Consider the following 14,408-nt stretch of genomic DNA (forward strand, 5'->3'; position numbering starts at 1 on the left):
GCCCGTCACTGGGCCCTGTCCGTGGTCTGACGAATCCAGCCCATACCCCCAGTGCCTGTGTCCGTCCTGAGCGGTCCTGTAGTCTCTCGGTGAGCAGCAGAGAAGCGATCTTGGGCTGATTAAGAAACGTTGTCGGTCGATACAAGTAAATACAGGAAGCACAGTTTGTTCTCCTTGCGTTTATTTTTCTAGAGCAGATCTATTCATACGCTGCTTTAAGTGTTGATTCCTGATGTCACCCTGAGTGTCTTGGTGAATAAACGAGCGTCTCCTTCCAGATCCTTATATTTGAAGTGACGATGCAGGATCGCCTTTCCGACTCATTCTGCGACTGCATTTAAACAGCGCTGTCATAAGTGGTAACTGCTTCGACATAAGGAAGACTGTGCATTTCACCCACTCCCATGTATTTGTGTGCTCCGGAAGATTCTCACAATTAACAGAAAGTGTTTCTCGAAACAGCATTGGTCGATTAGTTTTTGTACGTAAAGACGTAATATGTTTTCTGTGTAGCTGGAACTGATTATATATATTATTATTATTTAGATGAACTTAGGACTTCAAGATGAATGAATCCGTTGCGCTTTACAGTGTGAACCGCGCCAGTTGGCTAATAATATTTGGCAGTCCGACCCAGTCTGGAGCGCAGCCAAGAATATCAGGCACAGTTTCTACTAATAGAATCGAAATTGTTTCTTCATATGTAAAAATAAATGTTCCTATTCTTGCCGCTTAGTTCCTGCGAAGTCCTATGGCAGTGAGGCCTGTTATCAGTACTTACCGTTATCAGACAGCCATGTAGGCCTCGACCAGCCATAACCGCCATGTTATCAGCGTGAGCACAGGCGTGCCACTTGTGCGGTGCCCATGCTGGGAGCAGTGTGTTGTGTTGTGATGCAACTCGTCTGCTGCTATTGGTGTGCCCTGCAGGAGTTGTGAAGTGCGCGCGAGCTCAAGTCTCAAGGAAAGTTCCCCCAAAGATGTGCAGTTACCTTCGTCGTTGTATCTCAGCGTTTAATAACTCGAGAAGCACTAAACGGATTTTAATTACCTTTGGTAACCAGACGTTTCACTAGGATCTGTTGATACGAGTACATTCTGATTCTAACGGAAATGTGCGCGCAATCTGTCGCAGTGAAACACGTTTATAACAATAGATATAGAGAAATGCGCCCGAAATGTGACAGTTGCATGTTTGCGAGCGCTCTGGAATTGCTGCTCACAGTCACTCCCGGACCTCGTTCGCCTGTTCTGTGAGCTGTTTCAAAGACATACGCGTATGTATCTACGGCTTTTTCAGTTTCTTGATCCTTTATGTACCCAGTCAGTAGGACACCTTGGACGGGGGATGAGCCCGTCGCAAGACCGCCACCTACACACATGACAGCACAAACACAGAATAACTTCACACAGACATCCATGCCTCGAGTGGGATTCGAACTCACGAACTCAGTGTTTGAGCGGGTGAAGACAGTTCATGCATTAGACCGTGCGGCTACCGTGATCGGCGATTCAGTGATATATAAATTTAAATATACCTGATTTCGGGAGTACGTTGGGCAAGCTATGCGGTACGCAAGGGAGCAAAGGGGATATTCGCGAAAGAAATTTGACCCGGAAACCCGAATGGAAGATTTATGCGGCGTAGATGTGAGATCATTATCTAAACCAGGGTTTCCATTTTTTTTTTTTTGCAGTGAGGGCTCTGTTGCTTTTTTAAAGAACTTCATGAACACCCCAGACCAATAAACCGCCTGTGTTAAAAATTAAATGAAGCGAAACATGTTACGTTCGTGAGAAATCAACGAAAAGTCCATTCGAACACGTACTCGAATTGGATTCGTTGGTTGGAAGTGAAGTTTATCTTTATCTTGAGTGGTTTGGTTTGCGAACCATAGTTTGGATTCCACTGTGTTGTGCTTCACCTTGCCACTCTGTTCAATGGGGTTGTGTAAATACTATTTATTGGCGCTAGTTCAGTATATTTACATCCATGAAGCAGTTTCGTAACCACACGATATCATTGATTAAATAATTCATTTAATTTGAGATTCGATGTTAAGAGACGTATCTGCCCGGGAAGCCCCTGGACCCAATGGATCCAGGGATCAGTCCAGGAAGCCCTGACACAAAAGAATAATCACAGAAGCAGTGTCCAGGACTGAACGGTCAGAAGACGGGGTGCGGTGTGAGTGTTACCCCCTGAAGCAAAAACTTAATGCAAATTTCAGTTCCTGCCTGACAGAAAACGAAGACCGACAAATGAAGCCATTTAGGCAAAAATAGACAACCACACACACTGTGGGCAGTGCTGCTTTAAGGGGCTGGAGAGCCTGCATCTCAGCATGCAAAGAAAGCCCACCAACAGTGTTAATTTGAATTGAGGAATTCCATCGCGCGCTCTTGGCAACAAAGAAACGTGTTTTCAGTAAAACAGCAAATTTATAGACTGTATTTATGGGCAGTGCGTCCGCATATTTGTAGTATGTAAAACATGATACGTTTGGCGCCAAAATATGTGATATTTTATTTGATATATATAAAGTTATTTGAATGAAACACAGCGTTGTTTATAAGAGATTAATTAATTTGAACTGATTTTGACTATTTCTAGCAACACAGCTTATTATAATTGCATTAGTATTTTAGTGTACTCTCGATATCCAGTGATGGACATCCGCTTTATGACAACCTGTGTTCGTTAAATATGTGAAGTCTTTCCTTCTATGTTAACGTCGCTTTCTGATGATCTCCAGTAGATTTGTTGCTCCTTCACACAGTTGTTTGTTAAGAAGTTAGAGCGCAGCTGGCGCGCGGACATGCGCAGTAGGTGCGATTGCCCTTACAGCTGTACCAGCTGAACACTTGCCGTTGTCCCTTTTGCGCAGGCGCCCGCGGACAGCCGCATCCCAGTGTTCCTGAAGCAGCAGCCAGGCGTGCCGCCGCAGCTGCCCGTCCGAGTGCCCTTCACCTTGCGACCGCACAATGAGAAGACAAGCAAGCGGCCCTCTTCGCTGTTGGAGCTGTTCGGAAGGAACAAGGTAGGCGCTGTGCCCACGAAACCCATGTCAGTGGAGTCCTCAGTGCCGTCTGGTCCACGCAACACTGACGCACCTTTGAATATAAAGTCTGAACATGTGAAGAATTTTAAGACGTCTGAAGGATGTTGCGGTCCGTTGTTTGCTGGTCGGGACGTCGACACGACCGGCGCAGTGACGTCTGCTCACGTCGGACATCGCGTGTGCGTGAATGGCACCAAGGTAGGTCAAGACATTGTGAGAATGGCAGTGTCATACGAACCCCAAATAAGCGTAGTGTTTGCTGCTCGCACTTTGTCCCTACATTCCCTCCAGTTTTATGATACTGAGCTACGGCCTACCTAATAAAACATTGTGACGCAACCAAAGGCCCGTGTGGCCGACATGAACATGGTACGGGACTTTGGTTTTGTCACAATATCCAGCCTTGTTCTGTTAGGTGAACCTGTATCATAGGTTGTCAAACTGAAACCCTGAAGAGTAGGAACCTCCACTTGGAAGACCTTGACATAGTTGGTGGGGAAGTATTCACATTAAAGTTATGGAAGTGCAGTGGGAGGCTGTGGACTGAAATATCTGGCTCAGAATAGGGATCATTGGTCTGCTGTTGTGAACGCGGCAATGAACCTTCGGGTTCCGCTGGAGGCGGTAGATACCACGAGTAAGTGGCCGACTGTTAGCCTCTCAAAGGACCTTGCTCCATGCAATGAACCGTAGCTTATGAAAGGTTTGTTCTTAATGTTTCACAGTTGTTAGGTTTGAGGCTGTCTCAGAGATGACCACGGACAGTACAGACTTATGGGTGTAACACCCTGTAGTTCGGAGGGCCCAACTCTCTTCGTGCTTTATGCTTGATAATGTATATTGGTATGGACAGCCGGAATTCGAGTTTTGTTTGCACCAGCATGTTTAGACTTGAAATGGGGTACGCGATAATTTTTTATGATACGATTAATGCGGTTGGAGCTTGAAGCCACACAGCATCTGGGGTTCGAGATCTTGAACATTTAGGCGCCTGTAGGTCGCCAAGGTGCTTGGACACAGCGGCGGGCCTGACGGTGTTGTCAGTACGTTTTCTGTGCCTGTACGGGTTCTTGTGTTTCTCTCCATAATACTGGTCTTCTGACAAGGTGGGAATCCTCCGATACTTCGGCGAAATCGAACTGACGTCTGGCATCTTCTGTGGAGTGGAGTTGGACGAACCCGTGGGTCGGCACGACGGATCGGTGCAGGGTACCAGGTACTTTACGTGCAGACCGCAGCATGGCATTTTTGCCCCCGTCGGCATTGTGCGCCTTGTGCCTGGGCACAGCTGGCAGCAGCCATCAGACGTCTGCGCAAGGAGGGAGAGCGCGACACTCATCTTGAACGAGTCGGGCCCCTACAGTCTCCTAGACGGCTGTACCGTCGAGCAGATAGGAAAGGATGGAGAGGCGGAAGACGACGCTCACATGCAGGTGAGTACAGAGAAACTGTCATCGTTTGTATACGGTACACTGACGTAGGGTCGGACGTTCCTGTCTTCAGGTCGGTCCTCGCTCGCTTCGTAGGAGCGCTGTACAGGCAACGTGTACTTCTGTGGCCACTTAAGCGGAACTCTGCCCAGTCACTGAGTCACGTGGACCCCGGAGGGTTCAGGACAGGACTTATGTAACCCCGAACACAATTAATTAATTTAGTTCTACGTGATCGTCCCTGTAATCAGGCCGGAGAATGTGAACGCTTGTCGCGTCTGCTACACCCACTCAGATTCTGACCGCTGGCGTAACAGATTACAGTAAAATGTACCCATAATGCTGTTTGTTGCTATGCACGCACTTCCCAGCCCCTCCCCACCTCGCCACAATCGCAAGGATTCGAGACGCCGTATTTGAATGCTGCTTTGAGCTAGTGCTGGACTACTTAACAGTTTCAGAACAAGTTAGGGAATGTTCACATGGCTTACCAGCGCTGGCACATTATCGTCATCAACTCTTTGATCGATAAACACGTATTTTGGCTGTGCTGTGAAGTACTTGAGATTTTGTTCAAAAACGTCCAGTGTGAAAGTGGTGCTAAACAAGACCCAGTTGCCCTTAAGATAACACAGCATAAATTCCTTAAGGAAAAGTGCACTGTGTGTGAAGTATGTCGTTTTGTTGAAACTTCTTCCTCCCGATAACTGTACAGGCGTTTACGCGCTTCATACTTGAGGACCAGAATTTCTGATGTTACTGAGCTTAGGTATTTCCTGAAGAAGCTTTCTTTTTGTAGGTAGAAAATATTGCACGTTCCTAGAAACATTTTTGTCAGTAGGATTCCATTATTCATGTTGAAAACCTCATCAGTTTCCCCACGATATTTCAGGTGACGTTGTCCATGCTGGATTATGTTTTGGTCCCAAAGTCTTACCAGAGAGTTTGTTTGCGGAAATGGCTCTGTTTGTGTGTGCTGCTGACAGATCTCAGGGCAAGCTAGGCCCAAAGATTGTGATCTGAATTTTTATATGTGAGGTGAACCGTTTGCAATTGACCGTACACAGAACATAGCTGTCAGAGGACGCCAGTCCTAACTGACAAACGCGACACGCAAGGATCCGCAGCTTGTAGTGGTTTGTGTACCTTCATGGGGACCGTCCTGCCATTAGCTCGGGCAGGTGGATAGCGGCAGAGGTTCTAGGATCATGTTTTTAGTGGCACGTTCACAAATTTTGGTGAGGAGGGGAGGATATTGCTTTAGCTTTGTCTGTGTGTCTGTGTGCTTGCAACAACTCTAGAATTGCTTACGAATATTATTCAGATTTTATATTTTGACGTTTTACTAAAATTTATATGAACATTTAATTTTGGTTAAAATTGTATAACAACGAATATTTTACATGAAAATTTGCATAAATTTTGGCCGCATCGCAAAAGGAATTTGCGTCAAACTCGCTAAATATTTATCGGGCTCAAAAACTATTCAAACAAAGGCTGTGTAGATATATGAAGCAATTTTATCTACGCCGAATGCACCTTTTCAGCAAGTCTTACTCTTTTAGAGGTAAATGAACGCAGGGAACGAATGGACCACTATTGTTACACTAAGCGTAATTTTCGTACAATACAATACCCATTGGTAGACAACGGCTTTTACTAGGCAGTGGCCCGTAAACAGCAACACATGATCGGTTATTTTCTGTGCGGTCCTTTCCGAGATGTTATAAGCAAGACAAGTTAGGCACTGCAGTCAGTCAGTCAGTCAGTCAGTCAGTCAGTCAGTCAGGTGAGTTGTGAGTTGGATAACCGCTGCGGTTCAGTTGCTGTGGGCTGTTGCTGTAAGAAGCTGGTAGCTGAGGCCGGGGACAGTTCGGGAAGGGGAATGCCCGCCGCAACCAAGTAACGGTAGTGGAGGCGTGACTGGGCACTAGTCTGTGTGTATGTGTGCCCGCGCGCGCGCGCGCGTGTGTAAAGTGTAATCACGCGCCGTATCAGAGAGTCCAATAAATTCGGTCATCAATCCAAAACCCGTTTATAATGACTCATACACGTGACAATATGTTTGCAGCAGACAGCATCACATTGTAATGTGGATTTGTCCAGGACTCTTCATGTATTACAGTTCAGACCGCAGCGAAATCGGAAGGCTATGGAAGCGATGCTGGGCTGCGCCTGTTTAAATTTACATTTTCTTAACAAGTTGAGTCGGTGTGGGTGTTAATATATCCGATCGATAGGACACACTGCATTTTGTTGGTACTTTTCTACAAGTCCTTGTGCCTGTGTTTCTGCACAAGGTTTAAACATTCACGTGTAGCAGAGAGAGAACTTGCGGAATGCGAAAATATTAGCCCCCTCCACCCTTGCACGTGAAACCGTAGTTCCGCTGCTACCCTATAACCGGGGTTATCCCAGAAACTGGCTCTTCACACATGCTCAGGCGGTCAGGGACCGTTTCTTGAGGAAGTGGACGAAGACAAATCTTATACATGTTCTGTTTGGGAAATATTTTCTCGTAAGAATCAAGAATAATTAAATATTGGGGTTTCGTTCCGTTTCATTTTGTGTCTGATATAATTTGACAGCCACGCACGAGGGAGAGTCAGTAAATAATTCACAAATGGAAGTAAAATGGGCGTCATAGGTTTTCTATATGTATCACTAGGTAGCAGCACAGTCCAGCTTCATGACAGTCTAGGTAGCAGAGATGCATGCTCAAGTTCAGAGGCTGGTTTCAGTAGTCAAGATGGCAAACGTGCTCGAGGATTGCACTACCGAGGAGCAGCGTTCTCTTGTGTTTTTTTTTCTGGACGAATACAAAGAATACTCATTAAGAAATATTTACTGTTTACGACGGAAAGTGTTTGTCGTGTAAAGTGTTTTCAGAACTTGGTGACACATGTCGCTGATGAAGAAGAGGTTGAAACAGATGTGCGGAAGTGGCCGAGACAACGATCAAAATACTTTCGTGCTGCGGGTTTCGGCGCATTGGCAAAGCGATGGAAGATATGTACCGATGTTGCTGGAGGATATGTCGAGAAATACCTGTTTTTTTTCAGGTTCGAATATCACATGTTTTTTATCATTTTCTGACATATTTGCTGACTCTCCCCCGTAAAAAGGTCATTACATGGAAGTCTCACTGGCCGCATATCAGCGCTAGGACCCTGAACGGTCTGAGAAACTACAGCGTTTGTGTTTTGCCCACAGCAGCCAAGCGCCATGTCTACACCGACGCCGAGCAGTGTCGCGAGCAATGCGGTGCTGTGGGAGAGTTGGAGCCAGTGCCGCTCATCTTCAGCAACCTCCTCGACTCCTCCTTCACACTCTCATCATCAGTCGCAACCTTCACAGCAGCTCAGCAACCAGAACTCCTTAGAGCTGGATGAGGGTTTTGGCATTCTCACATCTGACCACATAAGTCCTGTGGGTTCGCAGTCCTGGCCCCAGCCACACCACCTCTCACAGACTTCACTGCAACTCAGCAAACAGAGCTCCTTTGAGCTGGACGAGAGCCTTGGCATCCTCACACCTGATCAGATGATAGACTTTGCTGTATGTGTAGACAGAAGCACTGTGGGACGAACTCCGTCTTTTGAAGATATGGGCATCTTTCTTCTTGGGGATGGCAAAGGTGATGACGTGGAAGATTTTCTGCGAGATCGCTTGCCATCAGAATCTGATGGACCTTCCTCATCCAACTATCCATCTTCAGAATTTCCACAGTTGCCTGATGATGCCGTGGACAGTATCCTCGAGACAGCTGAGAACGTGGCCAGTACTGACCACTTGCTTCTCCCCAAGGCAGAGGGTGTGCTAAGCAATGACGCGACAACACCTAGCCAGCGTCAGAGCACGCTGAATGCAGTGTTCTGTGCATCAGAAGACCTGAGTGATAATGTCTGTCCAGCGGTCTCCAAGTCCAGTGACGGAGACTTCAGAGTCGGGCAGGATATCTCAGACCGCACCCTCTCACCAGAGGACCTCCCGATGGACGCCCCATTTCAGGAAGTGATGGGAGAAATTCTACAGAAAGCAGAAGTGACGTCGGAGAGTGGTCATGACACAGCAGGACTCTCAGGTAGGTGCTAGGGGTCTTGACACTGATTATACGCCCTCTGTTTTGCTTATAAGTATATAGTGAAGCTGCAAGTATCGCAGACTATACAGCATGGCCTATGAAGAAAGGTCATTATTCCGACAGGTCATGGTGTCGGTCATTCTAAGCAAGAAATTGTACATGTACATGTATCTTATTCCGAACGGTTTCCGAGATAGAGCTGTTTCACTGCACAGTACACTGTACAGACGAGCAACACGCCATGTCCTCACACGAGTTTCACCGAGATACAGCTATTTCACTGCACAGTACACTGTACACTGTACAGACGAGCAACACGCCATGTCCTCACACGAGTTTCACCGAGATACAGCTATTTCACTGCACAGTACACTGTACACTGTACAGACGAGCAACACGCCATGTCCTCGCACGAGTTTCACCGAGATACAGCTATTTCACTGCGCTGTACACTGTACAGACGAGCAACACGCCATGTCCTCGCACGAGTTTCCCCGAGATATAGCTATTTCACTGCGCTGTACACTGTACAGACGAGCAACACGCCATGTCCTCGCACGAGTTTCCCCGAGATATAGCTATTTCACTGCGCTGTACACTGTACAGACGAGCAACACACCATGTCCTCACACGAGTTGCACCGAGATAGAGCTATTTCACTGCACAGTACACTGTACACTGTATAGACGAGCAACACGCTATGTCCTCACGCGAGTTGCGCCGAGATAGAGCTATTTCACTGCACAGTACACTGTACACTGTACAGACGGGCAACACGCCATGTCCTCGCACGAGTTGCAAATTGCATTGATGTTGACGGTTGAATTTTCGAATCTCTATCAACTTTGTCACTCGAACAATAAATACCGGTATTAGAAACAATATATAATATCTGTTTCTTATCCACGAAAGTATGTTCTTGGTTTAAGAAAGAGCTGTATTAGGACATGCAGTTTGTCAGCTGGTTGTCTTCGCCAGTATGCAGTTTTGTGAATTTGCATTCTCTAATTATGTAGCAACGAAACAAAATACAGAAGTAGACCAAATGTGACACCAGATTTGTGAATACAGCTTTCCAATATCAAGCTAAGCATAAAAGAATGTGTTGGGGGTGGGGGGAAGCGCTGGCGGGAGACAGTCTTTGCATTGCAGACTGCAAATATTTGGCATATTAGTTTTTAAGCTTGATTTTCTTTTATACGTGAAGTGTGATTTCTGTCTCTAAATATGTGCATTTAACTAACATGTTGATCTCGTACCTCGCCCAACATTTATTTAGCATTATCCTTATTTGTGCGGGAGCACGCAGTAACTGGGCGAGGCACTATGATACAGGCGGATTCGATTTCCTTTGAGGTCACTGGACTTTTCAATTGACCTAATCCTTCCAGCCGCACTACGGCCTTGGGTTCGACTCAGCCTCTAACAGAAATGAGTACCAGGAATCTACCTGGGGGCAAAGGGCGGCAGGCCGGCGCGTAAAGCTGACAACCTCACCGCCATCTGTAAGCCGATAGTGTATAAAATTTGGGAACCTCGACGTCTCACAACCCTATGGGGCCTGGACGGCCTCTTACAGGGATAGCTTTACCTTTTATCTTATTTGTGGTCTAGATGCATTAGCTTCATATATCTTTAAGAACTAAAGGTTTCCGCGGGCAAATGGAGTTTGGAGAAGCCATTAGAGACCAGTGAACGCAGTTGAGTCGCAGCAGGCCGCCATAGTGACAAGTGTTCTGGTATGTTTTGACGTCAGGTGCGACCTCTGCCGGACCGTCGTCGCGTTCCTCGGCTGCCCCTCCTGCTGCCAGCAGTTTCGTAACCAGCATCACTAGTATCACCAGCTTGGACAATGGTTACCAGGGTGATGGGGAGTGGAGTCGCCCGGCGAGCAGGGGTCCAGAACATTCTCCGACCAATCACCGGGTCATCAAGCTGAAGACGTGTGGGCCCGACCCAATGACGGACTCAGACTTCTTCACAGAAAGCGACGCAGACACACATGATGATCCCGGTGCGGGGACTGGGCGTGGCGATCGCAGAGCACAGGTCATCGATGGTACGCTGTATGGGGCAAATCTGCATGCTGGCAGTGCCGTGCTTGTAGGTGAGTGGGGAATGTCGAGAGTAGTGACACCGTGTAGCTTGGTAGACAGGTATCATATCACTTGAACCTGCACGGATGATGACAGTATGTTGCTATCTGCCTACCAGCACGGCGTTTCGTCGCCTAAGGAGGTTGCCTAAACATAAACATACAAACGAACATGTTTAAAATTTATAAATTTTTGCACGTGATAGAGTAGTTGATTGAGGCATTATGCTACAAACCAGCAGGTCGCGTGTTCGATTCCCGATGCAATCGTTGGACTTTTCAATTGAGCTAATCCTTCCAGCCGCACTATAGCCCTGGGGTCGGCTCAGCCTGTAACAGAAATGAATACAAGGATCTTACTAGGAATAAAGGGCAGCCAGCTCATAAGGCTGACAACCTCACGATGTCTGTGAAACGATTGTCAAGAAAACGGCTAAAGGTCATACCATCTTGAAAACACCGGTTCTCGTCCGATCACCGAAGTTAAGCAACATTATTTGTGGTTAGTACTTGGATGGGTTACCGCTTGGGAACACCACGTGCTTTTGGCACTACATTTTGGGGGCACGCGGCAGCGTAGTCATCTCTATGCTACAAGCCGGAAGGTCGCGGGATCGAGTCCCGATGAGGTGGATTTTTTCAATTTACCTAATCCTTCCAGCCGCACTATGACACTAGGGTCGACAGCCTCAAACAGAAATAAGTACCAGGAATCTTCCTGGGAGCAAAGGGCGGCCAGCGCGTAAGGCTGACAACCTCAGCGCCATCTGTCTAGAAAATGCGGGGACCTCATCTCACAACCAATAGGTCTCGACGGCCTGTTACAAGGGTACCGTTACCTTTTACTTACTTTTTATACATAAACATACCTCCAATACCAGATTTATGCTAAATTTGTTGAGTACTTAGAGATGAAGTTTGTAGATGGCCATGTAGGCAGACAGACAAGGGTCCCCAACAGTGAGTTTCTCTGTGAACTTTGTAAAATGAGTGCATCCCAACAATACCCCTACATCTGTGCACAGAACATTTCTCTGCGACGGTGAAGTTTATAGAATCTGTACAATTTCTGCGTTGTATCTCTGCAGGCCAACAACACCAACGATGTCCCAGTTTCACGGCTTCTATCAATGAGGAGATGGAGTCCAGCGGTGTGTACTCCGACCTTGAGAGGCGGCCGGAAGATGCCACTTCCGACGGAAAGGAGATTCAGGGTGAAGAACAAAATCCTGGCGAAGAAAATTTCTCTCCTGATGGGTCCACCAAAACTGTTTCTTCGCGTTCGGAGCAAAGTCAAATCAAAGAATCGTGTCTCACCTTCACAACTGTTATCCAGGAAACAATGTCCGAGAATGTTGGAGACCTGCCAAAAGGGATTGTCATTGCAAGTGACTTTCTGACAGAGAATAACATGAAAAATCAGCAGGCCTTAATGGTTTTCACTGTCACTGAAGAATCCATGAATGCTTCGGTAGAGAGGCCGACCCACAAAACTGAAGCGAATTCCTCTGGAGCAGCGGGAAACATGAAATCACCAGCAGCAACTTCCAACTCATCTCTCAGCACCATAGTTGGTGGCAAATTGTCCAAAGAGGAAGCCCATCACCAGCTGAAGAAATACAAAATGCCGAAGAGGAATGTAGTTTCGAAGATCAAGTCCATGATCGAGTCATCTCCCGCCAACGGTGGACATCCGAACGTGCAGGATGAGAACCAGGAGAACCGGCGCCCCACACGTTCTCCGTGCAAGTCGGTCAGAAAGAACGGAGGTCGCTGGGACGCTGTCATGAACAAGATTGCTCAGGGCCAGGCAGAGCAGAAGTTGAAGTCGCGAAGCCTTAAGGAGGTGAAGAGCAAAGTGTTCGCCAACATGACGTCATCAGCCGGCGAGGGAACATCTCGCCGCATCAGGAAGACAAGCTCAAATAATGTTGGGCTGTCTGTGTCCTCGAGAGCTCTCAAGGAAAACTGTCAGCTCAAGGCAAAAAGGTAGGTACCAATTCTAGTTCTTTGCCATTTCAGGACACTTCTAAATTGGGTGGGGATACAAGACGTTCAAAATAACAAATAGTACCGCTTTTCTCATTTTCTGTGTTTTCTCTTACTCAAGATGTTTGATGTTCGTATTAGATTTATATTACAAAAGGGTAGAGCTATCCCTTCGAGACTCAGGTGACTCTTCTTGGCCGTTTTCTCTTCCATCATCTGCATTTCTGTTACTCGTCCTCCTCACTGCTTCTAGTCCATCTCCTCTTTCTGCTTCTCATAACTGGCCTGATTTACACGATGGTATGTGCAGGGCCCGACTGGGTCGAGAGCTGTCTTTCTCGCGTTACATCTGACGATATCGTGACCACAGATGATCTTCTGATGACCTGTGAGTGTTTTTTGTTTCTTCAGCCGCAGGTCTCGGATGTCCCTGTCTCAACAACAGCAGCAACAGCAACAGCAGCAGCAGCAGCAGGAGGAAACTCCAGGACACGGCGCGACGTCACCCAACAGCTCTCCCCACAGTTCTATCAGTGACGTGAGCGTCAGTCGGAAGCACTCCCTCGGCAAGGCCTCCACCAAATCGTCATCACTCCGTGAGTAGCGCCACACTTCTCTTCCTGTAACGGAAGTACGAAATAATTATAAAGCCCACAACCGTGCATTACTTGTCGTGACCCATGATGGTGGGTTCACTGAATTCTGTGGGCTGCGTGTGCCTGTATGCCAACCACAAGGCGCGAGTGCGCTACAGAATACAGGGTATTTACTGAACTGTGCATATGTTACACGGGTTGGATTGATCTGGCTCCGGATAAGGACCAGTGGAGGACTCTTGTGAACACGGTAATGAACCTTGAAGTTCCATACAATGCTGGGAACTTGTTGAATAGCTGAACAATTGGCGGTTTGTCAAGAAGGGCTCAGCTCCATGAAGTTAGATTTAGTATATATTACACACAAAATTGACAGACGTGAGTCTGGCCACCAGTCTCTTAGCAACAACCAGACGAAATGCGCCAGTTAAATCCAGTCATCCGGTTCTTATACAATTCTTATCCAAAGTTACAGCCCCATGTCCCGAGAAAATGAGCTCCTGCAGAATAACAAAGTTACACCAAAGTTACGGAGAGGAAAGTGATTAGTTAGTTCCAGACGTTGAACTGACTCCAGGAGTACACTTATTAATGAAAATGACATGGGCAGATATTACATCCAGAACCCGTTATTCGTCACGCGTACCCCATACACGTGAAAATATATAAAAATTCAGTTCGTACCACACAGGAAACACATTACGTCTCCGCTACAAAGCCCAACCGGTTAATGCTGTTTCGGGAAACAGTCGCTGTTTACTGTGGAAACCATGCGGAACACAAAAATACACTGTGTGGGCAGACTGCCGAGTTTTAGTGTGTTAAAGCAGGTGGTACATATGGTAAGTAACCACTGGGCTTAAATTAACTGTAAGCACGCCGCTGTGCTTATGCTTAGTCAGTGTTGGAAGGTTCGTGTTTCGTGACGTTATGCATAGCCACAGCAGTCAGTGCTGCCATCTAACAATAATACGAGGAAGTGCAAGACATGCGAGTTGCGCGGTGCGGGCATGGAGAGTCGTGGCTGCCAGACTGATGGAACAGCTGACGGTACATATTCTCAAAAATGTGCAGCCAGTACGAGGATTGCTGTGAGCTAGAAACACAGGAAAGCGAGCCAGTCAACCTGCTTAAGCACGGGGCACTATATGC

The 14,408-nt window shown here is 47.0% G+C and overlaps 1 protein-coding gene and 1 pseudogene across 1 annotated transcript in view; both read left to right on the forward strand.

Moving 5' to 3' along the window:
* The window catches only part of LOC111862650, a 125,324-nt gene that overhangs the window by 26,872 nt on the left and 84,044 nt on the right, over positions 1-14,408 (forward strand). The window contains exons 3-8 of the mRNA XM_023848184.2: positions 2,889-3,260; positions 4,169-4,495; positions 7,706-8,576; positions 10,333-10,683; positions 11,760-12,660; positions 13,072-13,256. Coding sequence (XP_023703952.1) covers positions 3,066-3,260; positions 4,169-4,495; positions 7,706-8,576; positions 10,333-10,683; positions 11,760-12,660; positions 13,072-13,256 — 2,830 coding nt within the window. The 5' untranslated portion in view covers positions 2,889-3,065. The remainder of the gene's footprint in view (positions 1-2,888; positions 3,261-4,168; positions 4,496-7,705; positions 8,577-10,332; positions 10,684-11,759; positions 12,661-13,071; positions 13,257-14,408) is intronic.
* LOC111862770 lies at positions 11,104-11,222 on the forward strand (annotated as a pseudogene).

This window comes from Cryptotermes secundus, unplaced genomic scaffold, assembly GCF_002891405.2.
Source record: "Cryptotermes secundus unplaced genomic scaffold, Csec_1.0 scaffold5, whole genome shotgun sequence".
NCBI lineage: Eukaryota > Metazoa > Arthropoda > Insecta > Blattodea > Kalotermitidae > Cryptotermes > Cryptotermes secundus.